At 48.7% G+C, this 27299-nt stretch overlaps 2 protein-coding genes and 1 long non-coding RNA gene across 14 annotated transcripts in view; 2 read left to right on the forward strand and 1 right to left on the reverse strand.

Moving 5' to 3' along the window:
• Positions 1-2541, reverse strand: part of LOC310894172 — a 29656-nt gene extending 27115 nt beyond the window's left edge. For 6 of the 9 annotated variants that reach the window (XR_014579628.1, XR_014579629.1, XR_014579630.1 and 3 more), the window contains exons 1-2: positions 1968-2537; positions 315-434 (exon numbers count right to left, since the gene is read on the reverse strand). This is a non-coding gene — a long non-coding RNA (uncharacterized lncRNA). Of the gene's footprint in view, positions 1-314; positions 435-1967 lie in introns of all 9 variants that reach the window. The other 3 variants (XR_014579625.1, XR_014579626.1, XR_014579627.1) reach the window with 2 other exon arrangements.
• Positions 2542-2594: 53 nt separating this feature from the next.
• Positions 2595-12031, forward strand: TGIF1 (TGFB induced factor homeobox 1). 4 transcript variants are annotated; one of them, XM_083823968.1, is made up of 3 exons: positions 2595-3365; positions 9394-9620; positions 10964-12031. In XM_083823968.1, exons 1-3 carry the CDS (start codon positions 3350-3352, stop codon positions 11528-11530), a joined length of 810 nt encoding a protein of 269 aa, XP_083680094.1. In that variant the 5' UTR covers positions 2595-3349; the 3' UTR covers positions 11531-12031. The 4 variants fall into 4 exon arrangements, with proteins under 4 accessions (XP_083680094.1, XP_083680093.1, XP_083680095.1 ...); XM_083823967.1 differs by lacking the exon at positions 2595-3365 and adding an exon at positions 4474-4761; XM_083823969.1 differs by lacking the exon at positions 2595-3365 and adding an exon at positions 4512-4654.
• A 131-nt stretch (positions 12032-12162) lies between these two features.
• Positions 12163-27049, forward strand: LOC310894170 (uncharacterized protein). Its single transcript, XM_083823977.1, has 2 exons — positions 12163-19104; positions 20357-27049. The coding sequence occupies exons 1-2, from the start codon at positions 18649-18651 to the stop codon at positions 20408-20410; spliced, it is 510 nt and encodes a 169-aa protein (XP_083680103.1). The 5' UTR covers positions 12163-18648; the 3' UTR covers positions 20411-27049.
• The last annotated feature ends 250 nt before the right edge of the window (positions 27050-27299 follow it).

Consider the following 27299-nt stretch of genomic DNA (forward strand, 5'->3'; position numbering starts at 1 on the left):
CAAAGCACAGCACTTGTAAATAAGACACGTATAATTAGTCACACAAGGTATCACATATGGCAGTGCAATGGGACAAAAGCAAGCACGCAGGACCACAGAACACTCACAAACCTGTGGTACAGACGTTCATTGAACAACTCAAAGTCTAGCCGCTCCACTTTTTTTTTCTCCCTCTTTGAATCCAATTCTACACATACTTACAGCGTGTCAATACAGACAAATCCAGACAGAGTTGAACTTGCTGCGGCTAAGCCAGGTTGTTCAAACCTGTTGGTACAGACGTATCTTGATGCATGTGTAGAGCACGCACTTACCCAAGGAGCTGCATGGAAGCCAAAGTTGCTCAGTGAGCAGCATGAACTGCACGTGAGATATGATTAGTGCTGATACAGCTCCAGCAGATTAAGTAATACTAAATCCACAGCCTTGTCAACCTGTGAAGAGAAACAGAAAACCATGGAAAGTGGTGTATTTTCTTACATACCAACTGCTTCTGCCCGCAAGCAGCAGCCAATGCCAACATTCATCATCAACTTATGAGCCACCAGTTTACTGAACTCACTCAAAAATCGAGTCATTCTCTACCCTTAAATTCCAGCTCAGAACAAGCAATGAAATCACCTGTTACGGTTTTAGACACCATTTTCTTTCAAGCTTGTTTACTGTTACAGAAGGCTACAGCAGTTTTCTTCCAACCACCCTACGTTTTGGCAAGCTTTATCCACCCTAGAACCTCCAATATGTATCTCCAAGTGCTAAACGACATCAGAGTTTGTAGACAAACCCCACGTATTGCCCCACCCTGACAATAAATGAAAACTGCACAAGTCCACTTTCTGTCTTTCCCCCCACAATACTTGCACCCACAAAGTAACTTGTCAAAAAAAAAAATAAATCACTTTTCTACTCATGTTGTACCCAGGGAACTAGGCACAAACACTTGCTCGTCTGGGGTCCTCTGGTTCTAGCCCGAGGGACGCAGACCTACCCTCCTGCTTTTTACAGCCTGTCAGCTTTGAAAGCAGCCATGTGCTAAGTCAAAATCAATTTTCCCCTTTGAGTAAATTCCTCAGGACCAGCATTCCAGCGGCGTTAGAAAGGCTGTTCCTAACGCTCTTAAAAGCGAGTTTAAGCTCAGTGTGAGAGAAAAGCTTTATTCTTCCCCTCGTAAAAATGACCTCACCAAAGACCAAACAAAAAGGGGGTGGGGGGGGTATGAGTTTGGTTCACAAACTTGCCAGGAGTCCCAAGGACAATAAACAAGCGTGAGCCGGCTCGTACGTAAAGGGGAAAATCTCTTCAGCTCCCTGACATGTCTTTTGTTAACTTCCCGTAATTACTTCTTTGGCACGACCAAGCCTTGGGCGCTCAAAACACCAGCCCGAAGAGTCAGCTCTCACAGCTGTGAAGCAGGACTTTTAAAAACAACCATCACAGAAAAAAAATAGTAATATTTTTTTGAAAAAAAAAAAAATCGCTCTCACACGCCACCTATGAGTCACCGCTCCCTCCAGAGACACAACTCGGCTCTCAGCGTTAAAAATACCCGAGCCTTTTCCTTCCGCGCTCCTACCGTACGGGGAAGGAGGGAGGGAGGGGAAGGGCGGCGGAGCGCTGCCCCCATAGCCCCCCGGCACCGAAGGGGGACAAAATGGAGGCGGCGGGAACGGGGCTCGAAGGGCGCGCACACCCCCCCCCCCCCTTCCCTCCACACACAGCGGCCAGCGGAGGGCGGTTGGCGGGTAACGGCCGGTAACGGCGGGTAACGGCCCGGCGCTGCCCTGAGGTACCGCAGCCCCCCCGGCCGGCCACCAGCCACCAGCCCAGCCCGGGGAGAGCCGCCAGCCCCGCGGCGGGGCCCCGTTGACTGCAATCGCTCAAGAGCCGCACGTGTCCCCCGTTCAGGATGTAACAGCTGTTTTATCTCCGGCTAGGTCGCTGTAATTACGCTATATAAAAATAGTTACGAGGTGCCGGGGAGGGCTCGCTGTTAAAAAGCGCCGTCGCTTCCTCTTCTGCCGTGAATGCGCGTTTGTGTGGACGGCCGAGCCGGAGGGCGGGGGGGGGGGAAGCGAGCCCTGTTTTCGCCGTAGGAATTTATTATTTCATCAGCCGCTTAAAGCGCTCGCTCCCAGCCCGACATGCCTGCCCCTGCGCCTCCTCGCTCACAAACAAGCGAGCACGTGGCTGCGCGGCACTAAAACAAACACACGCACTGCCCTGCACAAAAACACACCACATCCGCACGCCTTTTTTTTTTTTTTTAATTTAAAGGTATGACGGCTTGTTTTATTTTTCACACTAACTCCCCCCGTACGCAGCCCCCCCCCCCCCCCCCGGAGTTTCGCCTTCGGGGGTGCTGGCGCTGCGGGGCCGAGGGCTCCCGCATTTCTCTCGTCTGGGAGAGAAAATAAACTGTTGCTGCACCACGTGCTAGCAGCGATGAGTCAAGCTGTGAGACTTTTCTTTCAAGCCGTGAGCATGCGTCACGGCATGATCCAGCGGGCCGGGAGGGGGGGGAGAAGAAAAAAAAAAAAGGGGGGGGGGGAAACAACCACCTTTTGTAAAAATAACCCCAGAAAGGGGACGCGCCTTGGCAGGGAGGGGGGCTCCTGCTCCTGCCGTACACACTCTCCTTTCTTCTCCTCTCTATTCACGCGCAGGAGTGGGTGGTTCATCCGGCAGCAACAGGAGGAGGCTAGTCAAGGGCAGCTGTCAAAATCTCCCCCCCCCTCCCGCTCCTCACCCCCTTCTCCTTCCAGTTTAACGATCAAACGGCTGCCTGGAAGAAAGGGAGGCACGGAGGGCTGCGTGCGGGTGCGGGGGGACCCCCCCTCGGCCCTCCCCTCCCGCCTGGCGGAGCCGCAGCAGCCGGCAGGGGAGGAGAGAGGCGGCCGGGAGGAGGAGGAGGAGGAGGAGGCAGCGCCGCGAGTGCTCGCGTAGCTCCGGGTTACTCTTACTCACTGCTGGAAGGTGGGGGAGGGTGCACTCGTGTACCTTTTCCTCCCGTGCCTTTTCTCACTTTACCAAGCTGGGGCCAATCACCGCCAGAAAGGAACAAAGGGACGGGGGGAGGGAAGCCCACCCCGGCCACAGCCGCCGCCAGCGAGCCCCCGGGGAGGCAGAGCCCCGCGGCTCCCGCTGACAGCACCGAGGACCCGGCCCGGGCGCCTGGCACCGAGCTCCTCGCCTGCTGCTGTTGCTGCTTCGTCCTCCTCCTCCTCCTCCTGCTCCTCCTGCTCCTCGCCGAGTTTAAAAGGGGAGCAGCGGCCGGCCGGCAGAAACTTGGCTCAGCGGGCGGCTGCGCGGCGAGTCCGGCGGCAGCGGCGGCTCGGTCCTCGCCGTCAAGATGAAAAGTAAAAAAGGTACCTGCCTGCGGGGAGAGAGGGGGGGACCCCGCGCCCCTTCCCCCGGCGGGGGCGGCCGTGCTCGGTGGGCTGCCGAGCGGGACGGAGCCCCTCTGCCCCCCACCCCCCCGGACCCCCTCTGCCCCCCGGGGCCGCCCTCGTCCCGCCGCGGGCCGGGCTCGGTGCCGGGCTCGCAGCCCCACGCGGCTGCTGCCGGCGGCTGTCACGAGCCTGCCCCGCCGCCCGCTCCGTGCCGCGGCCAAGTTTTGTGCCCCTTCCCCGGCCGCTTCTCGGCGGTCTGGGCTGAGCTTAGGGGCTCGGATCGGCTCGGCACGGCTCGGCTCGGAGCGGGGCAGGCTCTGCCGGTCTTTGTCTGCAGCGTTGGGACGAGGGGCTGCGGGAACTTGCTGCCTTCTTCTGCCTTTACATCGCTTAAAAGAGGGCGAAGAAGTACAAAACTTTGCACGCGGTTAGGGTTAAAAGGAGGAGGAAGACGCACATACACCCCCCCCCCCCACCCCCCTTTGCAAAAACGAGGCTCTCTGGGTTTTCTTTGTGCTGTTTACGAAAACTTTGCATCGTGCTGCCCCTTCCCCTGCGCTGCCCTCAGCGCCCTCGGACCGCGCTTTGGGGCCGGGGGGAGGCTGGCAGCGAGCGGCTGCCCCACGGCTGTGATTCACCGCCTTCGGGTGTGCTCCCAAAGCGCTCCCAGGTCACCAAGTGCCCCGTGGCGGAGGGCCGGGAGGGGGGACCAGGTCGCTGCCCCACACTCAGGCTCTTTTCCCCCACCGCTCCTTGTTGATGCCCTCGGAGCGGGCAGCCCATACGTGCAGGGCGATCCCCGCGGGGTGCTGGAAACGAGGTGCCCCCCCCGGAGGGTTTGTAGCCCTGGCGAGCGGCTTGGGGCTTGCACACAAAGGGAATGGGGCCACAAAGGCGCCCCCACTCCTGCTCTTCCTTGGGGTGCCCAGCCCCGCTGTCCGCACCTGGAGGCACCCCCTTCGGGGGTCTCCGCCTGGGACCCTTAACCCCGCTGCAAGCAGCGATCTTTATTTTTTTATTTATTTTTTTTGTTGCGTGGTCTCACTGAATTAATTCAGCCCGGTTATTTTTAGGACATTCCTATGCTCCCTATTTGCACAGCAGTGGTGAGCTGGTTTCCTGTCTGCTGTTGCTTCCATTGTTCAGACTTCTCTCCCCGAGGGCAGCTGCTGGTTGCTGAAATACCAAAACTCCCTGCACTTTCGGCTGTTGTTCTTGCCACCCCCGAAATAAATGTGTGTGAAAAGTGCTGACGTCGTTTCTAGGTATGCGTGTGTGTGTGTGTGTGTAGGTCTTTGTGTGCGAGAGAGGGAGGCAGAGCTCCGCTCCCAGGGCTGCGGGTTTGGGGCTGGAACAATGGAAACCACGCAAGGTGACGGGCCTGGGGGGCTCCCGAGTGGGGCAGGGGGCCAGGGGCTTGCCTGGCAGAAAGGGAAAGGCGAGGGGACGGGGATGGAAACTTTCAACCAGGCGTTGGGGCTAGGGTGCCTTTGTTTTGTTCAAGGTTAGGCTTGTAGTTGTTTGGCACCTCCTGGCATTCGGGGCTGGCTCAAGAAGTTTCAAAGAATGACTTTGTTTCAGATTCCTTGCTCGCAGTCCTAGAAAATCCTGTTTAAAGGAAAAAAAAAATGTATATCGTAGCCAAGTCTGGCTGGTTTAGAAGCAACAGAGCTCAAGCTGTGAAATGCAGAGGAAAACAAATAAGCTGGTTCCTCACTTGTGAAACATACTCAAAGGAAAAGTTTTTTTTTTCTCTTCAGTGGAAATTCCCTTATGCATTCCGTAATTCTTGGTTGCTTATGAATAATTCTAAACTAATTTACTTCTGTTGGGCTTTAACTTCACGTTAAACTTTAGTTCTTTTTTTTTTTTTCCTTTATCAGCCCGTGGGTTAAAACCCCGAGGACTGTTCTGTGGATGGTTTCATTTACAAATAATAACCTGATAGCAATCACACGGAACACACTCAGCTTGTTAATGAGCTGATTTAGAATACCGCCTTGCAAAGGCACAGGCGTACGTTCAAGTTTATACATGTGAGGAATCCTACTGAACTCGGTTACGACAGGATCCGGGGCCTTAGATGGGAGCTAGTTCTGCTTATCCGTCCTCATAAAAATCCACCTTAAGTTCACAAAGCACCGACGGGGAGGGGTGGGAGCCTTTCCCGAAGGTGATCTTTGTCGGTTCCCTCTCTGGAGGGCAGAGATTGTTTCTTGTGGTATACTTTGTCCTGTTTTGAATAGCAATTGGCCTGTGCCACTTCCTCCGCGAGGCTCTTCCTCGACACAATGGGATGGTGGTGGGTTTCTTCCTGGTAGCCTGGATTTTCAGTTTGCTAACTCCCGTTTCATCTGCCTCAGCCTCTCCAAATGCTTTGCCCTCCCCCTCGAGTGTTTCAGCGTGCCTTCTTAGGGAGCAGTAGTTCATTTTGAAACCAGTTTCAGTCGTCGCCGTACTTTTTCCCAAGCTGTTCACGGCTGGGTGTGGGGCTCGGGATCGTGCGCGGGACCCTGGGTGTAATGTGCCCTGAGCTGATTACAGGAGGACCCGTAAAGTCTCCTGCCTGCGATGCCATGCAGCGCGGCGTTCAGTCGTGTATATGACTGCAGCTGGGAAGCCGGGAGGATAAAGTAATTTATTAAGGAGGGATGCTGATCGTGCAGTCCGTGAGTCATTAGTGGCATGGACCGCTTGTCTGTGGCAGTGGAGACCTGGGGCTGGGACCTCTGCGAGCGAACTCGTGCTGCTTTGGTTTAGTCATATAAAAACAGCTCTTCTGTTTAGATTAAACATGTTTAGGAGAGGACGGAGCGTAACCTGACGCTAGCCTGCTTTTCAGATGACATAAATTAGTAGGTCAGCTGGGGCTACTCGGCATGTCCGCGGGCCTTTAGTCTGGGTGTAAATAACAGTAAGCCAATGGTCCAGTGGTGGAGCCCGGCCAGAAACCTTTTCAGTTGGGCCCTGTTAAAACAGGAAACCAGCAACGAATAGCCTGATTACTAACACGGAGGAAAAACAAAGCTGGGTTGTAATCAGCAGGAATGCTTTAATGAAAACAGAGCCTTGACAGCAACAACGTGGCTCCCGCTCTAGTAAAAAAAAAAAAAAAAAAATATCAGCTGGGGCCGTGCGAGATTTGTAGCCAGGACTTCCTGTCGCTGCGCCGCACGGGAGTATCTGCGAGCGGTTCAGAGGGCTGCTGCTCTATTTAAATGAGGAGAAGTTGTAACGCTGGGTTTCCTGCTGAACCCGAACCTGCTCCGTGTCACCAGCTCACCCTGTCAATTAATGTGACACGCCGAGCAAGCCGGTCAAAGGGCAGCTCCGCCGTTGACTCATTCCTTGCTAGGTAAGCTACGGTTAGTCAGACGGCAGCTTTTACTTCAGAAGTGCCGAGGCTGAAGATCGTGTTTGCAAAACACGGAGAGCTTTTCATGCTGCTGGCTTCCAGGCAGTTGCTTTGCCACTTTTTCGGGTGGAAAAGAGCAACAGTTTTGTACCGAGTTTTGCTGCCGAGGCAGTTTTCTCTAAGTCAGTGAAGCTCCAGTGGAGTGCTTCGGCTGCGGGCTAGGTCTTGGAGAGGTCATGCCAAGTGGGGTGGTGATGCATGGCTGGAGGACTTCTCATTATGCCACGTAAATATGGCTCACAAACTGCTAGACACCTCATTTTCTCTCAGGAGTAGTTTCTTTGGCTCCTCTCCCTTCTTACTTCCAGTCTTCACTGTTTGCCTGTCCCTGTCTTCCAAAGTCCTGCCTGTTAAATTCAAACACAAACAAAAAACCCAACCCACTGAAGTGCTGCAACGCTTCTAGTTTCAGACAAACAAGAACAGCGCATTTGAAAACAGTTGTCTGAATAATCCAGGCTAGTTTTAGCTAGTTTTAGCACTCGATTTAGAAGCTGCTTTGCAGAGCCATCACGTTGTCTGTGAGTGATCTTTGTTCCAAGAAGTGCTCCAGGATCCCATTGTGCAAGGCATGTTCTCAGGTTAGATTGCAAGCATGACAGCACTTTGCATGAGGCTATTACCAGTAGAAAAGAGTTTGCCCAGAATCATTTAAAGCAAACTTGACATACTTTCTACGTGAATTAAGAACCTGTTTACATAATTTGGGGGTTTATCTTGTGTTGGGCATTTAAATATTTTCCTATTGTTCCTGCTCCACGACTGGATAATTTGTGGCAAATCATCCCAGGAAAAATAAGTTTTGTCAGTTTGGTGTTTGTCAGTTCTGTAAATCAGCAACTGAGAGAATGAAAACAATACTGAGTTACTGAAGTAACCATGCCAGACACTTTGCAGATTGATCATCCTACTGGGAATCCTTGCATGTCAAAAATATGCATTGAAATCTGGACAACTTAAACTAAATGTAATGATTCTGAAGCTACTCGTAAATAGGAGGAAGAAAGAATAATTCACCATGTCAGCACCGGCTGCAGTTTGAAAGTGGGGGGGAGAGGTCCTTCCCCCACACACATCGGGAAGTGTGGAGCAAAACTTTCACATACAGCCCTCTCCTTTTATTTTCCTTTCCTTTTTTCTTTTTTAATAGCTTCATATAGTTTCACACTTTCACAGGCACATGGGTTATATTTCAGGGCTGACTTTCTTTCCTTAAACAGAACCTTTGAATTATGGGTAGTTGCCCACATAAAATTTTGACTTCTGACATTTAACTCGGTTTTACTATTAGTGTTTTCAGTTTTGCTGTTATGAATGAGCAAGTTCCTTCTTCCTCCCCCTTCCACCCTCCTCAACATGAAATGCAAGTTTGAAACAAAGCTTATTATGGGCTTCTTGTACATTTTTTTTTACATGTGTGGTATCTTATATAGATTTATATGTGGTTTTATAAGATTTCAAAGTTATTGGTCAGCTTTACCTGGTGAGTATTTAAAGTTTTCTGTGTATTTTGAAGTACAGCTTGTTTCATCAGTGACTTACATATCCTATACCAAAGGAGTAGAATTGTAGTCTTCTTAGCTATTTGCTGTTAAATACTTTTATTTACTTTATTTTCTTAACATAGCTTCAAGTAGTGAAGCAGTAAATAGTGGTGCATATATAGAAAGCAATAATCAATTTCTGAAATTCTTTCTTTGTGTTGTGAAAGAAAAAGGCATGCAGTTAACTTGTAAATCTGGAGACTGTAATAAGTGTAGCACAGAACATGCACTTCCACAGGTTGAAATATGAAATGAAAACCCTGAAGTTGGGGTGAAAAATAAAGAGGATGCAGTCAAAGTGGTACATTACATTTTTATTTTTAAATAATTGAACTCGTGTATGAAAGAACTGCAATTAAATTTCTAAAGTCCAGATTTGGTTATAGTAGTGGACTTTTACCTGAGTTTAGGCACCTGGTTCTTTCCTTTTCCTGCACTTTTTTTTTTTTAATGAAAGTCCACGTGAGGATGGAGGCAGATGCAATTCTCCCTTTTTTCTTTTCTTGCTCCATTAGTTGTTATAAATAGTTCTGGAATGAACTATTAATTTATAAAAGTCTGCAAGCCCTTTCTCCCATGAGGGAAGCATCAGCGTTTTAAGGAGTAATTAAATAACCCATCACTTGAATTGGGTGTATGGTTTTTCAGTTTTTGTCTGTTGGTCCTTTGCCCAGTCACTGGTTATCCTTCAAGAGAAGAGTGTTGGATGCATACCACAGCAAGCAAATTTGGACAATATTGGCATTAGATAGAAGCTATCTGATAACATGCAGCAGATAAAAGGTTGCTAAGGGAACAAGAAAATGAGGGTTTACAGAGAATTCCCTTAGGAATGTCGCATTGGTACTACTTTTTGTTCAACTGACAGAAAAGCTACAGCTTGACAAGTTAACGCTACAGGATAAATCCCCTGTAAAGGCTGTGCCATGATTGATGGTAAAGGTGGTTAGTTAACGTAATAAGAAGTGTCTGAAACATAAAATGCTGGAGCTAAATAGTTTACTGGGGTAGGAGGCTGATGGCGCTTGCCTTTTTGTAATTGCAGGTGTAGTTGCAATATCAGGCAGCGAAACAGAGGATGATGACACTATGGATGTCCCCCTGGATCTTTCCTCATCTGCTGGCTCAGGCAAACGGAGGAGACGTGGCAACCTGCCCAAGGAGTCTGTCCAGATTCTTCGGGACTGGCTATATGAGCACCGATACAATGCTTATCCTTCAGAGCAAGAAAAAGTGCTGTTATCCCGGCAAACACACCTTTCCACACTACAGGTATTCAAATAAAGCAGTCCTTTTAGTTTTGTTTAAAGGAACTGTTTTCTTATTAATTTACCTGTTGTCTAGTCAGTGATGTAAGTATTTATACTCTGTGACGTTTCCTTTTGTTTTTAATCAGTACTCTTCTCCTGACAGTTGTAAGGAGAAATACAGATGAATTGTGTGTTACGGTGATCGTTGTTTACTGGGAATAAAATCAGTTACTTGGGAGAACAGACAGTCATGAATTCGAACATGAATGCTAATTTTCGCAAAATTGGGGCCAAAAAGACATAAAGTGTCTGTATAAGGTAATTTATTGTGAGGAGAAGGGATTAATTTGTCAACAGAGGTTTTATGGTGATCGATGCACAGCTGAGTATATAACTCCTCGCTTCTAAAACTGCAACTTGAGGCTCATTCCTGTAGAACAAGAATATTTATAATTATGTGCGTGACGACTTCCAAGTAAGATCAGTGGAACAACCTGTATGGATAGAGCTGCTCAAGTGCATTAGCATGGGTGCGATCAGGCTTTTATGTGGTTGGTTTTGGATTCTCACCTTGAGGCTATACCGTTGGCAACTGTGAGGTCCCTGGACATCCTTGTCTTCCGTGATCTCCTTTGGTGGAAGAGCTGTGAGCAATTGCCACTTTCCACCTGGTGAGAAGGTCGTTGAGGAGGACTTGTGCAAGTCCTGGTTTGGAGTGATGCTAAATATAGAGTGCTTGTGTTGGCTTCTGGGCTTTATTTTTTCCAGATTAGTTCGTTAGTACAAATTCTGTAATTGGCTGTGAAGTAAAATTTCCTTTGTGTAACATCATAAAGAAAACCTTCATGTAGTAAACACAAAAAAGACGTTAAACTATAAACTATCCTGTATCGCCCAGGAAACTGGTTTGATATTTAAACAAGGACAAACTTAAATGAGGTAATTCATGTTATGTCTGTCGACACAGTCAGTTGAACAAGGAAAATCAGTAACTATTTGTGGGAGGAGTGGCCCTCTTCAGAGAGAAAAGGTTTTCCTGTTGTTAATTAACCTAAGCGCTGGGAACAATGGCTAATAGATTAATGTGTGTGCCCAGAGTTAAAAGGTAAACCTCTGGGCTGAGGCTGGCCGTCTTCAGATGTCCTGGGGCTTTCCGCAGAAGGAGTGGGGAGCTGGGGGTAGAGCGGGGACAAGGGAAAGGCCTTAGCCAGGCGTGTCAGAGCTTGTCCCATGGCCTCCTTTGTTCTGCGGTTGAGGAAACTGCTCAAACTGCTGGGAGGGAGTCATTAATCTAACCCAACGACTCTAGTGGCACATAGTTGGAAGTGAATGAAGGTAGAAATTAAGATGTCCTTGTATTCCCAGGTCTGCAACTGGTTTATCAATGCACGCCGCAGGCTCCTACCTGACATGCTGAGGAAGGATGGCAAAGACCCAAACCAGTTCACCATCTCGCGGCGAGGGACCAAGCTTCCCGAGGGCGGCCTGGTGGAGTCCTCCATGAGCACAAAGACCTTCATTCCCCTGCTGGAGGAGAGCGCCTTCCTTCCCGCCGCCGCCGCGCTCAGCAAGACTGTGTCCTCATCCAAGCCTGCGTCCCCGGGATCGGTCCTGGCTCGGCCCTCGGTGATTTGCCACACAACTGTGACTGCATTGAAAGATGCCCCTTTCCATTTTTGCCAGCCGGCTGATGTAGGCCAGACCACGGACCTGCAGCAGCCCCCAGCCAACGCCTTCACAGACAGCTCCCTCTCCTACCATGAGGACGCCTCTAAACTGGGACCTGGTGCGAACGCGCAAAGTGGGCTCTTTAACACTCCTCCTCCAACCCCACCAGACCTTAACCAGGATTTCAGTGGATTCCAGCTACTGGTGGATGTTGCACTCAAAAGGGCGGCAGAGATGGAGTTGCAGGCGAAACTTATGGCCTAAATCCCCTTCCCTCTCTTTCCCCATCTTTTTTTTTTTTTTTCCAGGCAGGGATCTAACAGCTGTGTGGTCATTGCCACCCACACGATATCAAGAGACTTAACTGCATTATTATTATTTTTTTTATTAATCTTATTTGCACAAGGGATTGCTGAAATGAAGCTTCCTGTCACTGAGATGGTCTTCAGTGGAATACGGTCATTCCAAGATTACAAACTTAAAGCTACTGTAGAAAGAAAGGATTGTGTGTGTTTTTTTTTTTTTTAATGTTTCCTTTGTAGGTTTTTCATAATGTGAGATGGTTCCCAAGATCATGTGATTTGTTTTTGTTTCTTTCAGACTGTGCAATATCTAGTAATGATATAGAGTCTTCTTATCATTCCCATGAGGAACAGAATATACCGACACGCTGTCTAAAGTAAATTTTCAATTTTTTTTAACAATACGAACTTTGGATGATTATGCTTTTTTTCCCATAATGTAATAAAATATTTTCTTTAAAAACGGATGCACACAGAGTATTTTGTTGAATACAAGCTTTGCAGAAAACACAGCTTTTCTCTTGAAATAAATTGAAGTGAGAAGTATTTTTGACCTCATACCGGCTTTGTTTGGTTTAGAGAATTACACTAGCAGTTTCTGTTAACCAGATGTTCAAAGGAATGCTGAAAAGTGGGCTCAAAGTACCTGACAGTGTTCTGCTGTGTTGACCTTTCTAATGGGGCCAAAGGGAGCTGTGTAGTCAACTAGCATTAAATTTCAGGGGGATGTCTTAGGCCCCTCTCAGAGTTTGAGCTTTTTAGCTCCTAGAAATACCTGGGTGATGTGACAGCTCATGGGGACGTATTCCTGAGGATGAAATAAGGAGGGCAGAAGAAGGGTTGGAGTCTTTGTGATACAGCTTCTAGACTTCAATGATGACAAATTTTGAGGGGGGCAAGAGGGGAGGTGTTACGTTTTCTTGGACTATCAATGGCAAGATTTCGACTTTAATTCTAGTAAATAGGAGAGGGTGAATATTAGGTTGAAAGCTGTGTTCTGGGAGCCAGGTCTTTGAGATACTTAAAACACCAAACAAGTAAGTGACAAAGATTTAGAAGGGATCCTTGCTGTATGTGGGTATATTCTGGTCAATGGATTCCAAGTTACTTTTCAGAAAAGGACTTTGGCTACTGAAAAATGTGAAGGCTTGCAGCTGGCATTTCACCTTTTCTGAATGTCAGTCACCCACCCTCATCCTTCTAACAGCAGTGAAATAAGAGATGTCTGGGGAGAAAAATCGGTTCCGGCTAATCCTTAAAAACAAGCCGGTTGTCTGCCTGGGTGACTGGGGGAGGGTTTTGTTAAGCAGGAGGGCTGGCAAATGTGGGGATATTTTTACGAGTAGAAGACTGCAATATGTATATTGTGATGTGTGTCTTTTGTTTGCTTTTGCTGTGGCCTTTATTGTCTGGTGGCAAAAAACTTTGGAGTACTGTTTTGGAGTTTTACTCAATTTATTCCTTCCTTAAACCTTCAATTTATTTATTTATTCAGTTTTTAAAAAAACAAAACTGGTTTACTCACGTCTGCACCAGCTTTAGTAACAACACAGGGTTGTCCTCATACGCTGTATGAATATAGAATCAGGTTCTGAATTGAAAAAAAAAATACTGAAATCTAGAAAAAATAGTTCTGAGCATAGCCAGACATGGTTGTAGACTTTGTCTTAAAGGAATACCATGTGAATCCAGAAAGAGCTGCAAGTCCCATCCCTTTGTCTAGACATAACGTGCTTCTAGACTACTTTTCTTGGAATACCTAGGCACATTTTTTTTATTTTATTTATTTATTTTTTTAATCAGAGTAGGCTTTTGTGCAACTATGGGGTCAGTGTTGAGGGAAAAGTGAGGGAAGTTGAAGAAATCCTTTTGTGGTATAGATGCTTGCTCTTAAAGGGTGCTAGACACCCAAAAATGGAGCGTCATCTTTGGTAAAGATTTGTAAGATGTTTTCTTGTCCACATGCAACAAAGAATTTATTGCAACACTCCTTATGCCCATGCCTCAGGCACTGGCTAAGAAAAAACAACCTCAAGCAAATATTTTTGCCATGTGTTTTTTTTTTCTTGTTTTTTTTGTTGTTCAAAAGCAGGTTGCCAGTGTGCTGAGGGGTAAAAGTGGGGGACCAGATCATCAAAGGGCATTCTCAGAGATAATTACTCTTTACCTATGGTATCTGAAATTTAAAAAAATCAGTGTTTTTTCGGGGGGGAGGGAAATTTGCTTGTTGAGCTGACCAGTTCTGTAGTTCCACCAGAACAGCTGCAAAAATGTAGATAGGATGAGGAAGAAAACCTTGCCATTCAAGTTTTTCATTTAAAGTAGTAAGCCTGTGGTCGCTGCTGGTATCGCTGCTGGTATCGTTCACCATTCTTCCACACAAAGTGACATTAGCGTAACAGAACCAAAGTCCTCCCCCTGCTATGAGTGCTGTATTTCCATTTTGCTGACACTTTTCCAGGGGATTTCACTTCTGACCGGTTTTGCCTTAGGCCTTTTTTTTTTTTTTAAAGTTAGTTGTTGTGTTAAGGAGTTATCTAGGAGTTCAGCTGTAGTCATAAGCCTAACCCCTTTGGCTGAGTAGCACCTGGCACCCAGTGAAATGGCTTTTCTCTACCCTCAGGTGTTATTTAACTTGGAGGAAGAAAATGACTCATATTGAGTACCCACTAAAATAATATCAAAAGGCAGTTTCTGCTTTCCTGTAATCTAGCACTGATAGTTTTGGTTCAGGCTATTGAAGTTTGCCGGAATCTATTCTTTCAGAGCTGAAACTTGAAGTTAACTCCAGATAAAAATTATCGAAGGTAGATTTCGGACATCAGGCGGAGCTAGGATCCAGAATGAGCAGGAGTCCCGACAACTAACAAATCCAAGGCTGCCTGTGCCAGCCACTCATCCTCGTGAGAACAAAGGGAAAGTTTATTTCTGGAAGCTCGTTTGGCCATGGAATAGGAAAAGAAAAAAGTAGTGAAAAGAAATGGCAATGACAGTTCAGCTGTTTTTGCTGCAGCGATAAACTTAATTGCAAGGCGGCTGTGTCAAAAACCAAGCTGTGCCTGCAAACGCCAGCTGGGAATGACTGGCGATGCGGGGCTGACACTGCCGTGCCGTGCTGGGGAGTGCGTGGCCGGGAAAAGCCTAAGTGACCTAGGAGGCATGACAGATCTCCGCCAGCCGAGACAGCTCGCACGCAGACTTAGTCAACCTTGTTTTCCTGGCTTTTGCATCTTGTAAACAACACTTGGCAGCTGTGTGTGATAAATCCCTGCTCGCAGCGAAGATGATTACTATCAGGAGGGGATCTTGGGGCCGGCATTTCCCCATGTGTGCGTGCAGGGGGGGAGGCATCTCGTGGGATGCCGGGGGGGCTGTAGCATTGCACACACACCTCCTGGCTCCTGCCATGAGCTCAACGTGTGTGTCCGTAAAACCCTCGAAGAGCTGCAGCTGGCTTCGGGTACTTGGGGAGGAAAGATTTCAGGGGTGCGGGTGCTAACCTCAGCAGGAAAGGAGTGGCAGAAGAAAGTAGGTAGAAGCTGGAGATGCAGCTGGCTTGGTGAAATAGCTGTGTGTGGGGGTGGGGTGGGGGGCAGCGATCACGGTTTCCCTCTGGAAGAGGAGGAAAGTGGAAATCCAGCCGCCTGGAGCCCCTCACCAGCCCTCAGCTCCTGGCCGACAGCACGGAGGCTGCTCTGTGCCACCCGTCAAGGTGTGTTTTCACCAAACATTTTTCTTATTCGCACTTGAGAGCTGTTCCTGTAGTACTTCCTAGCTCTTTTAAAGTTCATTTGGGTTTTCTTTTTTTTTTTTTCTCTTCCTCCTCTTGGCGTATTGCAGTTGTCAACTTTCCCCGTGCCTTTTGCCAAGTAGGGATTATTGGCACAAACACAGCGCGTGTTTGCTTCTCAGGACATGACTTGTTTTAAGTCTCCTGTTCAGTGACTGCCTGAGCTCTTACGTCCCTGTCCCATTTCCCTAGGTTAGCAGGCTCTTCTCCATCAGCTCCAGTGTCCTAAGGGGAAAGAGCTCAGACAAGCCACTCTCTCTAGCAAAACGTCACTTAAAGCTGTTGCTGTTCCAGACGTAGTAATTGCATCCACGTGTGCTGTGTGCCATTCAGTGTCTGCTCTGGTCTCTGTCATGACAACGAGTGCCTGGAGATGTGCAAACACAGAAAGTCACAAAAAACGATTATGGCTGCACTACCGAGCCAAAACTCTGACTGCCTTCTCCATCCAAGTTCTGCACCCGCGGCTGCTGACAGCACAAAGCTGTAGCATTCAGCAATTTTGCTCACCTCTCCCTTTGAAAATGCAGCTTCACTTGCCTTCCAACTCACCTTTCCAAAGCTTTCTGAAGGCGTTGGCATCGGGACTACCCCTGGCAAGTGTCACCAGGCTGGCTACGTAGGCTTGCAGACTGGGGTAGGCACCAACAGCAGAACTGCACACCGTGGTGTAGCCGCCATGCGGCCCCGCTACCTAACATGAGTCCCAGCTACAAAGGCTGGTGCAGGCCTGAGTAGGCCACAGCTGCCTCCCAGCTCCCCCCTGTGCCACTGGAGAGCAGGGTTTTGGTCAGATTTCATGTGTTTCCACTGACAGGCAGAAACCTAAGTGTTGTTGCCCTTTCAGCTGCTTGCACCGATGTGTAATGAACCTGCAGACGTGTGTACAAGCAGCAGCGCTTTGAAACCGTGACTTAACTGGGTGCCTGTGAGGATAGGCTGACTGCGTGCAGCTGACAGCTGCCTATCCCCATTAGTGCTCGGACAGCTTCTCCAAGACCACATCCCGCGGCTGTGGCTGTTTCCTCCAACTGCAGCCAGCCCTGGGCAGTGAGCCCTGCCGGTAGTTGTGTGGCAGCATGAGCCTCTCGCAGCAAGGAACTTGCCCGCGCATTTATGAACCCTGCACGTGGTGTTTGTTGTGAGCCTTTCGTCAAATCATTCAGCTGACAATGAAGAGAACTGACCTGACGGTGGCAAGAGCCGTTCAGTCTGGTGCTGTGGGTTTTGCAGCAGGTACATAACATTTCTGTGGCTTCTCTGAGTGTCTGCATCACTGCCATACAGCTGGGGAAACGCTGCCCAGGCAGAGGTTCCTGGAGCTCCTCCATCAGTGACATACAGAACCATATTTATACGATCTGAAGAGAAACCAAAGTATTTCATGGACTGGAAAAGCTCAGCTACTTTTGGAGAATATTAATCTTTATCAGTAGTAAGGAAATAATTCCCAATTGTGAGGCCTATGAGTGCTGCCAGTATAGTATTCAATCAACATTCAGAAAACATTGTCTCGCCTCTGAAGTCCCCGCAGTCTTTGGCAAATTACGTGTCGTATGCCTCAAGCGTGCTCCTGCTTCCTCCACTACAGATGAACAAGTAAGGCCAGAGAGACTTATCTGTGTCCTATCTAGTTGCAGCATAAAAATGAGTATTTTTTCCTACTGCGACTTTGCCTCTAGCGTTCTAGGTCTTTTGCAGGAGCAAAATTGTTTTCTGTTTATTGGTGAATACACTTTAGTGTTTGGCTAGGGGCTTTTGGCTTTTGACCTCTCTTCTAGAAGCTGCTGCTGGAAAAGACACTATCATAATTCGCCACCAACTTATAGATTTTACTAGAACTACTTTTTACTTAAAAAAAAAAATCACTCAACTGATTGTGGGAAGCACATGATGGCCTCCAGCTTGCTTTTGTGAATCTGCGTAACTTGCCTTGGGAGAAGTTCTGGACAGCAGACACATAACTGATGGTAAGGATCACAACAGTTTTGCAATTTTACTGAGTAAGCATTCAGCTGTTTTGCCAGAGCCTGTAATTTCACTTCCTTTTCTAGCCTCGATGTTCTGATTGCCTGACCTTGGGCTGAATGTCTTATTTTGTTTTCTTGTGTACTTCTAGTATCATTCCTTGTTTGAACTCTCCCTCTATCGTCTCTGTCCGTTTGACTTGACAGTGCTTACATAATGCTATGCGTAGCCCATTTAAGTAGGTTAGAGATTATTTTGACTAGTTTTGTGCTGTTTGGAAAGTCATCTGATCCTTGCTAGTCCACTAAACTAACCACAACAACAAATCTTCCTCTGATGCAAACGAACCAACTTCTGTTCACGAGAGAACACACATCTTCCCTGTGTAGTCTGGCTTTTTTTTTTTTTTTCCTAGCTTCTGCTTTCTGTGCTGTGGTAAACATAAGCCTAAAAGAAGAGCAATTAGCAATAAAATCCATCAGGTGTTTTTAAGAACCGAGGAGCTTCCCCAGGTGGACTTCCCAGCAGGTGAGGTATGAAGCAGACCTTCCTCTGCCAACCTTAGCCAAAGGTTAGTTCAGGTTATCGTATTAAATGCTACCTAGGCGGTTGCTGCTGTAACTCATTCTTCATGTTCGATTCAGCTGGCTTGTGCTCAGCCAAGGTATTTTCAGTGATACGCTGCCAACTTTCTACAAAGGCTTCCTCAAAAGTTTTTCTCCCTTAGCTGGTGATACATGGGAAAACCTCCTGTAAATATCTCCTTGTAGTTCGTAGATTTACATCTGCAAAGCACATACTGTGTAGTAAAGCTACCGGTCCCTCCACCTGGACCCCCTTGCTCCTGCGCAAGCAGCTTCAGCCAGTTTAATCTCCGTCATCTCCTTGCCCTCACTTGGGGGCAAGAGGGAAGGTTTTGCCCACCCTCTGAAGGGAGGGTGGCATCCCCTGCTATCTTCTGGACCCCAGGAGGAGGTGATGGCGACACAGGTTTCTTGGTGGGAGAGTTCCCACTCGCTCCTTCCCCTGGCTGGGAACGTGGGGGCAGGCAGGAGCAGTGGGGGTCCCCTGGCCAGCGAGCAGTTTCTTGAGCTCCCTCTAATTTAAACAAGAAGCCTCCATGGGGGTTGGGGGTGTGCGTGCATCATTTTCCTTCCTATTTACACCCGTAAGCAGCAGGTATTTCCGCTGTGAGAAATTTCTTTCCAAGCGCGGTGATACAGAAAGCTCAGGTTTCCTCCCACGGGGTCGAGCGAGTAAGGCGGGCAGCACGGATCAGCTGATGCCCGCGTTAGTCAGACTTTCTGCGTCTGCCTCAAAAAATGACTTGCTTGCGGCTCTGCCGAGGCAGGAAATATGACCCTGCCGGCCGCTTTGCTATGCTTGCTGAACCTGGAGGGAACTTGCTTTCAGCCCCTCTGTTCCCCTTCAGATTTGCCTTCCATCCTCGCCTTGCCCCAGCCCTCCTTCACGTGCTCCCGGCTGGGCATCGCCTGCAAGGCACGGGGAGAGCTGCAGCCCCGGTGCATCGCTTGCGCAAGGGCGAGGCAGAGCTCGCTGTGCCTCCCTCCCTGCGGGATGCGCTTCCTCCCGAGGAAATCCCCCGCTGCGAGGCATCCTGGGAGCCCGGCCCTGCGGATTTTAAAAGGCAGCCAGAAAGTGCTGCCTGGTACCGGAGGATACCTATCGGTGTTGAGAAAGCCCTAGGAAAGAAGCAAACGTTTCAGTTAGGGATAAGGAAAAGAAAAACACGGTCCTTCCCGCTCCTCGGCTCTGTGGTTTGTCTGAGCTCGCTTCCCTGGGATACATCGGGGTTTGATCTGTAAAAAAAGATATCTAAAAACATGTAAAATCTTAACTGTTCCGGTGATGGCAGCGTAATCTGCTTTTGATGACGTAAATTGTCAAAGCACAGCTCTATCTGCTGCCCAAGGACTGCAGGAAATGTCAGGCACTTATGCAAATGTATAAAGGAAGGGATGCTTTGCAGGGCTGGGTGGCAGGGGGGGTGTCAGGAAGATGGCTCTTGCTGCAGCTTTCGGTTCGTGGATCACAGCTGGATAGCTCGGCAAGCCTGGCTCTTCTGTGTCACCGTTCTGCAAGTTCCCAGGGCTCCTGTCCCTGCTGTGAGTGTGTCCCCGAACTGCTCACAGCCCAGTTGTGCAAGCCTTGGGAGCTGAGAGGTTTCCAGAGCTCTTTTCATGAACGCTGGTGGCATTTACCAGCGGAGTCAGCGTGCTGGGTCCTTTGGCTGCATTTTTTCTCCAAACAGCCACAGGGATTGCAGTGTTCATGTTTTGCCTCTAAATCCCCATGACTTTGTCCAGTTAAGGGATATTTGCACGTGGGTGGGTGAATCTGACAGCAAGAGACAAAACAATTTCTTTGAGAACCTTGAGGGGAGCCAAGCCTGCGCCAGAGCCTGACCAAGGCAGGAGGCAGCAGCAGCACAGCGGGGCACAACCCGCAGCTGGGGAGCTGTCAGGCAGGACTCTGACTCTGTGCAAAATGGGAATTTTCCTCGTTCCCAGATTTGCAAAAGATTTTGCAAACCCTCATGAGAGACAGTTTGGGTATAGCGTGGGAGTGCATCCATCACTGCGTTCACAACAACAGCACTTCGTAGCACTTAAACCAGATCCTTTCCCTCACCTTTATTATTTTTGGTGCACAAGACGACTGATGACACTGGACTCTGGTACTTCACCTGACTTACTTTAATTTGCATGTTGAAGAACCTGCAGAAAGATGTCAAGAGACCAGGATGAGCCCTCCATTGCTCGGTTACACCAACAAGACTCCTCTGGCAGCTGTGCTATGCCATGCCTGAGGATACATCCTGCTTTTAGGGCAGGCTCCGTCATTTTTCCTAGGCTGCGAGTGTTGCACAGGTGCAGAACAGCTTGCAGAAGAATGTGGGGCAGCGCTACCGAAACTGGGTGCAAGTTTGTTGTGCTGGCTTTGTTTGTTTTTTTCACCTCAGCGATAATTCTTAACCAGCGTGCAATCTCTGTTCTATGTACTTTACAGCTCCTCGTGATTTACCGTGATAATCGAGAACTTAAAACAGAAGCCCGGCCCTGAACCTTTTCACTACAAGGAAAACAGGACCTTTGCACTGTCGGCTGAGCTCAGAGCCTCCATCCATGGCTCAGCCTCTTCTCAGGTGCAAAGAGCCCCAAAGTCCACGGAAATCAAAGTCATGCTGATGGCAGAGCGTTTTTCACTGAAGTAGGCGGAGACCAAGCGCTTCACTACGACACGAGATCTCTCGTGTCGACCTCCTCGTAAAAAAAAAAAGAGAAGGCACCCAACTGGTGGAAACAAGGCTATAAATGCCAGGATCACCAACAACATGCCGGCCATGGCTCAAAGTACAATCCGTGATGGGTAGGTGCTGAAACATTAACCAGACCTTGGGAAAGCGTCTGTAGTTGCCGCTTCGTGTCCACAGCAGCCTTCTGGCAAGCTGGGAGTGAAGGCTGTGCTGTTGCTGTGCCGGGAGAAAGGGCACGGCAGTGTTTGTGCAGTGCAGCTGGACTCGGCGGCGAAGGCCCCACAGGGTGTGCGTGTGTGTGAGCGCGTGTGGGGTGGTGTCAGGGGCTGTAGTGAAAAGGTACGAGCTTTTCTGGAGGGGGCCAGCATCCTGAGCCTCCCCAGATGAGCTGCAGGTTGTGGGAAGCATTAATAGTTTATGAAATCGAGGGCTGCGATGGCAGGGGCGAAGGGGGATGCTGGGGATGCTTTTGGGCTCACACCTCGGAAAGTCTGGATCTGGGTGATGGTTTTAGTGTTTATTTTATTTATTTATTTATTTTTGCCGCTGGTGAGCTGTGCTGGAAATGAAGTGAGGAGACACAACAAGCCAGCAGCCGTTCTCGACTGCGTGAGTGTTGTAATCGCATTGCTGCTCCCTGAGCTCAGCTGACACCAGGTATGGGTAAACATCCCTCGCTGCCCGGATGGGTGACAGTACATAAATCTTGGGAGCACTCTAGGGAATAACAAGTCTTTTGCAACTTTGCCTTTGAACTCCGAAGGAGTTGTGTGTGCTTGATTGATAGGCGGCGGCGCGGCGTGGCCCGGCCGTGCGTGGTGGGGCAGCGCGCCTCCCGAGGCCTACCAGAGGCCTCGTCCTCGCCCGGAGGAGGGGACAGCCGAGCCGCACACAGGTCTCGACACCCACAGCTGTAGAAGCTGCCACCTCCTTTCCGAACGTGATACCGCCAGCACGGAGCTGGCCTGCAGTGTTTTCTGAAGCTTGGTGCTGGGCCAAAAGCCATTCTGCAGTGCCTGCCCATGCCGTATAGGTGTGTGATATTAACTTACCTGGTTTCCGCTGTGGGTTCCTCCACAGCTGCTAACGTATCTCCACGTGTTATCAGTACATCTCTTCTACAGACTTCCTCAGACTGGGTTTAAGGGACAACGTGTTCCTGTTCGGGAGAAGCAAAGGGATGTCCTGCCCTGCTCGTGCTGAATCACTCTTACCTGGCAAGGGCTGGCGGAACGGCGGGGCCATATTTTATTGTAGTGTACTCCAGCTGCAGAAAAGGTATTGGATTTGGGGTTTATATCAGACAACTAGTTCCTGATCAGGTTGATTAAGTCTTTAGGTGGAAGACTTTGCCTTCATATCTCTTTGTAAAACAAATGCTCTCTGAGTAGTGGTAAAAGGACAAATGTGCTCAGTTGTGATGCTTTAAATCATACAAACCATTACCAAAGACAAATAACAAGATCACAGCAGGTTACTCTGGTGCAGGGCTCCTTCCTGGAGCAAACACCACGAGACACAATCAACATTCACACGGTGTTCAGCCCACCACAATGCAGCCCCTCCAGCTGGGTCTTTGGAGGCGTGCTAGTAGGAATATTAAATCCCACTGAATACCTTCTTATGATATTCATAATTTAACAACAGCCATGCACATGGGTGACCAATTCTGTGGATTGTGACTGTGGGGAACCAGATCCAACCCCCCCAGTGATGCTGAGGGCTGTGCCACGACCCCTGCTCAGCCCCTGCTCCTCTTACCGTGCTTGCACCGTGGTGGCTGGAGCCCTCTTAGGTGCTGTCAGTATTCATCAGAAGCAACTTCTTAGAAGGAGCGATGTGGGAATAAGTGCGTTACTGTGTGAGCTGTCAGCAGATGTGCAAAGGACTTTTTGTATTGAAAAGGCGAAAAGAAAAGAAAAAAAAGACATTAAAAATACCATTGCCATGTTGCCCTCTGGGTTTACACAAATGTGGCACAGAGAAGAATTAGGCTTTTGCAGTTTCATGTTTCCTTGACCTTTTGAGAGAGGAATTAAAAATCAGATCCAACTTCTGCTCCCAGTTCCAATGCTGAAAGTCCAGAGCCAATATAATGTACTGGCTCCTGAGGTGTGGGAGCAGAATTTCGTCTTGCCTATTGAAAAAAAACTGAGAGAGAGATGAGATATGAAGAGGTCTGAATAAAGGCTGGATCATTTGAGCGCTAAACCTCTCTCCCAGGTGGGTGCAATTATTGTGGGTGCAATTACTGGTGTGTAAGCAGATTCCTTCACCTGCTCTGGTGGGCGTTCTGACTTGGGATCAGTGCAACGTAAGGAGAGAATACACGTCTCCTCCAGCATGGTGTCTGCTCAGTGTGCTGAGGAGCGTGCCGTGGGAAGAAGCTCGCAGCCAGCAGCATCCCTGCTGTGACGCAGCTGCTGGAGCCCGGTGGTGGTGGCCGTGCCTGCTGCAGCAGCAGCAGTGGGGCAGACAGAGAAGCTGTGCCAGCACCCGTGTCGCTTGACACTTAGAAAGCCCTCGGACCATTAACGCTAAGCTCATGCGTGCTGCTTGACATGAAAACATTTCCAGTTAAAGATCATTTCAGACTGTCGTTATATTGACTTACGCAAATGTTGACAAACAAAATCTGCTTGGATTACGCTCTAATGACAAGCTCTGCGTGCTTCAACAGGTTTTCTTTGTTTTGGCTTGGTTTCTTGGATTTATTTTCAGCCGTCCACTGCTAAGATATATTTTTGTTCCGAGAGGACAAATGCAGTGGGGGCTGCTTCCTACCTGGAATCTCGACATTGCCTGGGAGAAGCTGGCTGCCATGAATCATCACGGCGATGCTGTACAGCACACACATAGCTTTTTTTTTTTTTCCCCTTTTGGAAACAAGCACGTGGCTATTAAACAAAGGACAAGAAGTGAGGGGAGTACACTGCAATTTGCTAATGTGTGGCTGGGTTCCCAGTTCCCTGTGCATTCTTGCAGCCAGACTGCAGTCGTCATGATGCTATTGCCAGGAAAGATGTAAACAAAAGGAAACTCTCTCTGTCAGTTGAAACATTAGGTTAATCGTGCAAAATAATATTTCGTAGTCATTCAGGTCAAGCCATACGCTACCTAGTTATCAAATATGCTATTCGTTCTATACAGATACACAGCTTCATTGGCATAAAGCACCAGTTTTTACATCTCTTTAAATCACAGCAGTATTTGCTATGTGGTGAGTCAGGGCACTGTGCAAGGCCATCGGACCCTGTCATGCAGGACTGTGACTTAAAATTCAGGTGCTTTAGGCATGGCTCTTTTGGGATCACTTGGAGGTTGGCAAACAGACGTTTTTCTGTTGAAGTAGTTAAACGATCATCTTTATGCCTCAGCCAAATTTCACAACTGGAAATTATTCTGGGGTGAAGTCTCTTTTTTTCCCTAACACTGCAATCACAGCTGCGAAACTTCACTTAAAATCAAAGGCCGGTGTTTATTCTGGATTAAAACAGCTGCTAGCGAGATGGGAACAAGACTCAAACTCTTCTTTCCCACCGTGAGGGCTTACCCAAGAGCAGTGACAGCCATGCACTGACCTGGAACTTTTAACTTACATTATTTCTGTTAAACCTGCGCCATGTCCTTCTCTAGTCGGCATCTTTTCAGCTGTGTGTGATGAAGACCTGCCCCGTGCAAGCCTTGGTGTTGTCCAGGGACTTGCATCTCCTGTGTCTTCAGCTGGGGTTTAGGGAGCTGCTCGAAGGCATGATGCTGCCCTGACACATTTGAGGCTTGCAAATGGCGTGGTGTAAATAGTAGTCGTGGTGGTACTGCTGCCCTGGGAAGGGATGTCAGATACTCAGAAACTATTTAACAAAATGTTGCTCCATGATGGGAAGGAATTTTCCCCTTTAGCCGTTGCTACAGACTGTGACAGCAAACGCTTTTGTCACAGATTAAATTATTGCAGCTTTAATGCTGGTGTCCACCCTCTTCTGCCCCATCCTTCTCCTTCTTTCCACTTTCTCCTTCCCTAGGGCCAACGGTGGGACTCCCTGCTGCAGCTCCCAGTGCTGCAGCCTGTGCTGTCAGTGCTTGTTTTGATCCAGCAGCAAGGCTGAATGCCATGGCAGTTTTGCTGCATCATCTGTGAACTGCCTGGACAGTGTCAATCTTTTACCTTTCACTGTCTGTGATTGTGCAGAGAGACGAGGAATGACACACACTTAGGTGCATCGGATGTCTCCATCTCCCCTTAGGCCTAGGGTGGATGTGATTTGCCAGTGCTAGCTACAAATTGAAGAAGTCTCAGTATTTTGTTTTATTTTTTTTCCATGTGATAGAAAAGTTTTCTTCCTAAGACTAGCAAAACAACTGGAGCACCATGAGTTATTACCATGAACACTTATTTCACCACCTTCCCCCACCCAAAACAAAAAAAAAAAAGAAAAAAGAACATGCTAGAGGATGACAAATAGCACAGCCCAATTCATGCAATGCATTAACATCTCACTGCTACACACTTTCTGGAGCATATACAACAAAAGAAGGAATGATTACAGTTCTGGTTCAAGGACCACAGCAATCCAGCGCTGAACACGCACTTGTGAAGCAATTCCAGATTGCAATTTTGAGCACCGATAGCCAGTACAATAGGAAAAATAAGCCACGCTGTATTAAGGACATGCCTTTGATAATTCGCTCTTTATAGCTAAAAGCCAGGGATAGCTGGTAGGCTTGGCATCCCGCTGGGGAAATGGGACAGTTGCACAGGAAGGGGTTGCCTTTTGCCATTTCACATCTACGCTCCCAATTTCCAGCCTCCAGCCTGAACCCTGTGCCTCAGCACGCAGCTGTTTGCACAAGTGACTTATCGTGCCTCCATGAGACACCTGGCACCCAGAAAACATCCTTCTCACTGCTGTACTGCTTTAACTCCTTGCAAGGGCCATCCCTTTCTGCGAACCTTTGACAGCTTTAAAACGTCGCAGAGCAGCAGCTTCCTGGGGACGCTCTGGGGCTGGGCATCCTCTGGATTCTCCGGCGGCGCTGAAGCACTCCAGCATTTCTCCTCTTTGAATAGAGCTGGCAAAATCCGTAATTGCTTCCATTCTGCTTGGCTGGAAAAGAGAAAAAACCAGGCACCCCACCACGGGGACTGCTCAGCGCAGAGCAGATACGATGGAGGCCTCTGCACCAGGGCTCACCCACCAGAGGTGATGGCCATGCTCAGGCTGGTTGTTTGTTTGTATGTTTGTTTGTTTCTTTTCGGTCTCTATTTTCTCTATACTTTTTTTTCCCCTTTCATGTTTTTTTTCTTCCCCTGGGTGGAGCAGCCCCGGTGAGGTGATGACTTACCTGCCACAGCTTGGGAGATAGCGATCTTGAACTGACAACGTTCACACAATGCCCCAGTAGAGCTTTTCTGGCTCTAATTTCTATGATTATGTTGTTACCGGATCAGTGAAGAGAACCATGAAAAACACAATTACCAGGAAGCCCTGCTCCTTTCCTTGTCTCTTTGTCTTGCTGCAGATTGGGCATGTGACTCACGGAGAAATAGAAGACCGGCTGTATTCGTTTGTATGACCCAAAAGGGTGCTGCCTGCTGATCAGACCCAAGCGTGGGAAAGCCTGGCCACTGGCTGAAAAGGCCGGTCACGTCATGTTTTGCAGCTGGCATTCAAACGCATCCTGGTGAATCAGGCGATCGCGGCTACCTTTCCTGCTACGACAGCAGCTGAGCAGGAGCAGAGGCGCTGCGAAAACCTCCCTCCTGCATCGACAGCACGGGGAAGGGAGGAATGAAGGTTGTGAATGAGCTTGGTGCGGCCGGACGGCAATTTTTGGGGGCCTTTGGCGTGGCACCAGACTAAAGGAAAAGGGGACAAGCGGGCTATGACTGTGGGTGTTGGTGGCAGGCTTGCTCAGTGCAAGCCCACCTGCGCATCACGGGCTGCTCGGGCAGACCCTGGCCGTCCCCTTCTGATGCACGGCGGGGAAGGAGAACCTCGTGGGCTGACTGCCACTCCAAGTGTTATGAATTGCTATCAAAAAATATCGTCTGCCTCCACGTTAGCACAGACTCAGCAGATTTGATGGGCGAGCATGCTCCAAAGGGATGGTTAAAATGTGTTATTTGCCTATTGCGTGCTGCAAAAATAAATACCCAAAGCATGAGAGGACAAACTTTGGCAAACAAAGCGTCAACAAGCTGTGTTTGTGGGGGAAGGCTCACAATTTGGAGGGAACGTTGAGCTGGAAGGGAACACTGAGTATAAATAAGGATAAAGTTTACCTTAAGCAGGCATGAAAGGCAGGGCTGTGAGCCACAGCTTGGACTTTGCCATTCTTCCGGTGAGACAACGGCTTGTAACAGGTCTGCTATCTCGTGCTCTCTGATGTGGCCTCACTGCAGAAAGATACCAGCCACTACAAGAAGGTTTTTAAATAATAAGGCTTTTTTTTTTTTGCGGGGGGGGGGGGGGGGGGGGGTGCACCCCTAGTTTATCAGTTTATGAGTGATCAGGGAGACTGAATTCCTGCAGATGAAAGGAAATCCCACTGTCAGATCTTAGCAGTAAAACATGGTAAAACTTTTAGCTGAAGTTTTGCTGCCTCTAGATCGCAAATCTTTTCGATCTCCCTGGGTCTCAAGAGCGGGCAAATGGTACACGGTGCATCGCTGGCATGCTATTCGTATGGTTGTGA

The sequence above is a fragment of the Anser anser genome, assembly GCF_964211835.1.
Source record: "Anser anser genome assembly, chromosome: 2".
NCBI classification, from domain to species: Eukaryota; Metazoa; Chordata; class Aves; order Anseriformes; family Anatidae; genus Anser; species Anser anser.

Bases quoted from the DNA above. Each gene is read 5' to 3' on its own strand.
- TGIF1 (XM_083823967.1), top strand. From the start codon at position 4,623: ATGTGTGTGAAAAGTGCTGACGTCGTTTCTAGGTATGCGTGTGTGTGT. The intron at 4,762-9,393 runs GTGACGGGCCTG...TTGTAATTGCAG, and splicing joins AACAATGGAAACCACGCAAG to GTGTAGTTGCAATATCAGGC. The intron at 9,621-10,963 runs GTATTCAAATAA...TTGTATTCCCAG, and splicing joins CACACCTTTCCACACTACAG to GTCTGCAACTGGTTTATCAA.
- LOC310894170 (XM_083823977.1), top strand. From the start codon at position 18,649: ATGACTTGCTTGCGGCTCTGCCGAGGCAGGAAATATGACCCTGCCGGC. The intron at 19,105-20,356 runs GTTTGTCTGAGC...TGTACTTTACAG, and splicing joins TCCCGCTCCTCGGCTCTGTG to CTCCTCGTGATTTACCGTGA.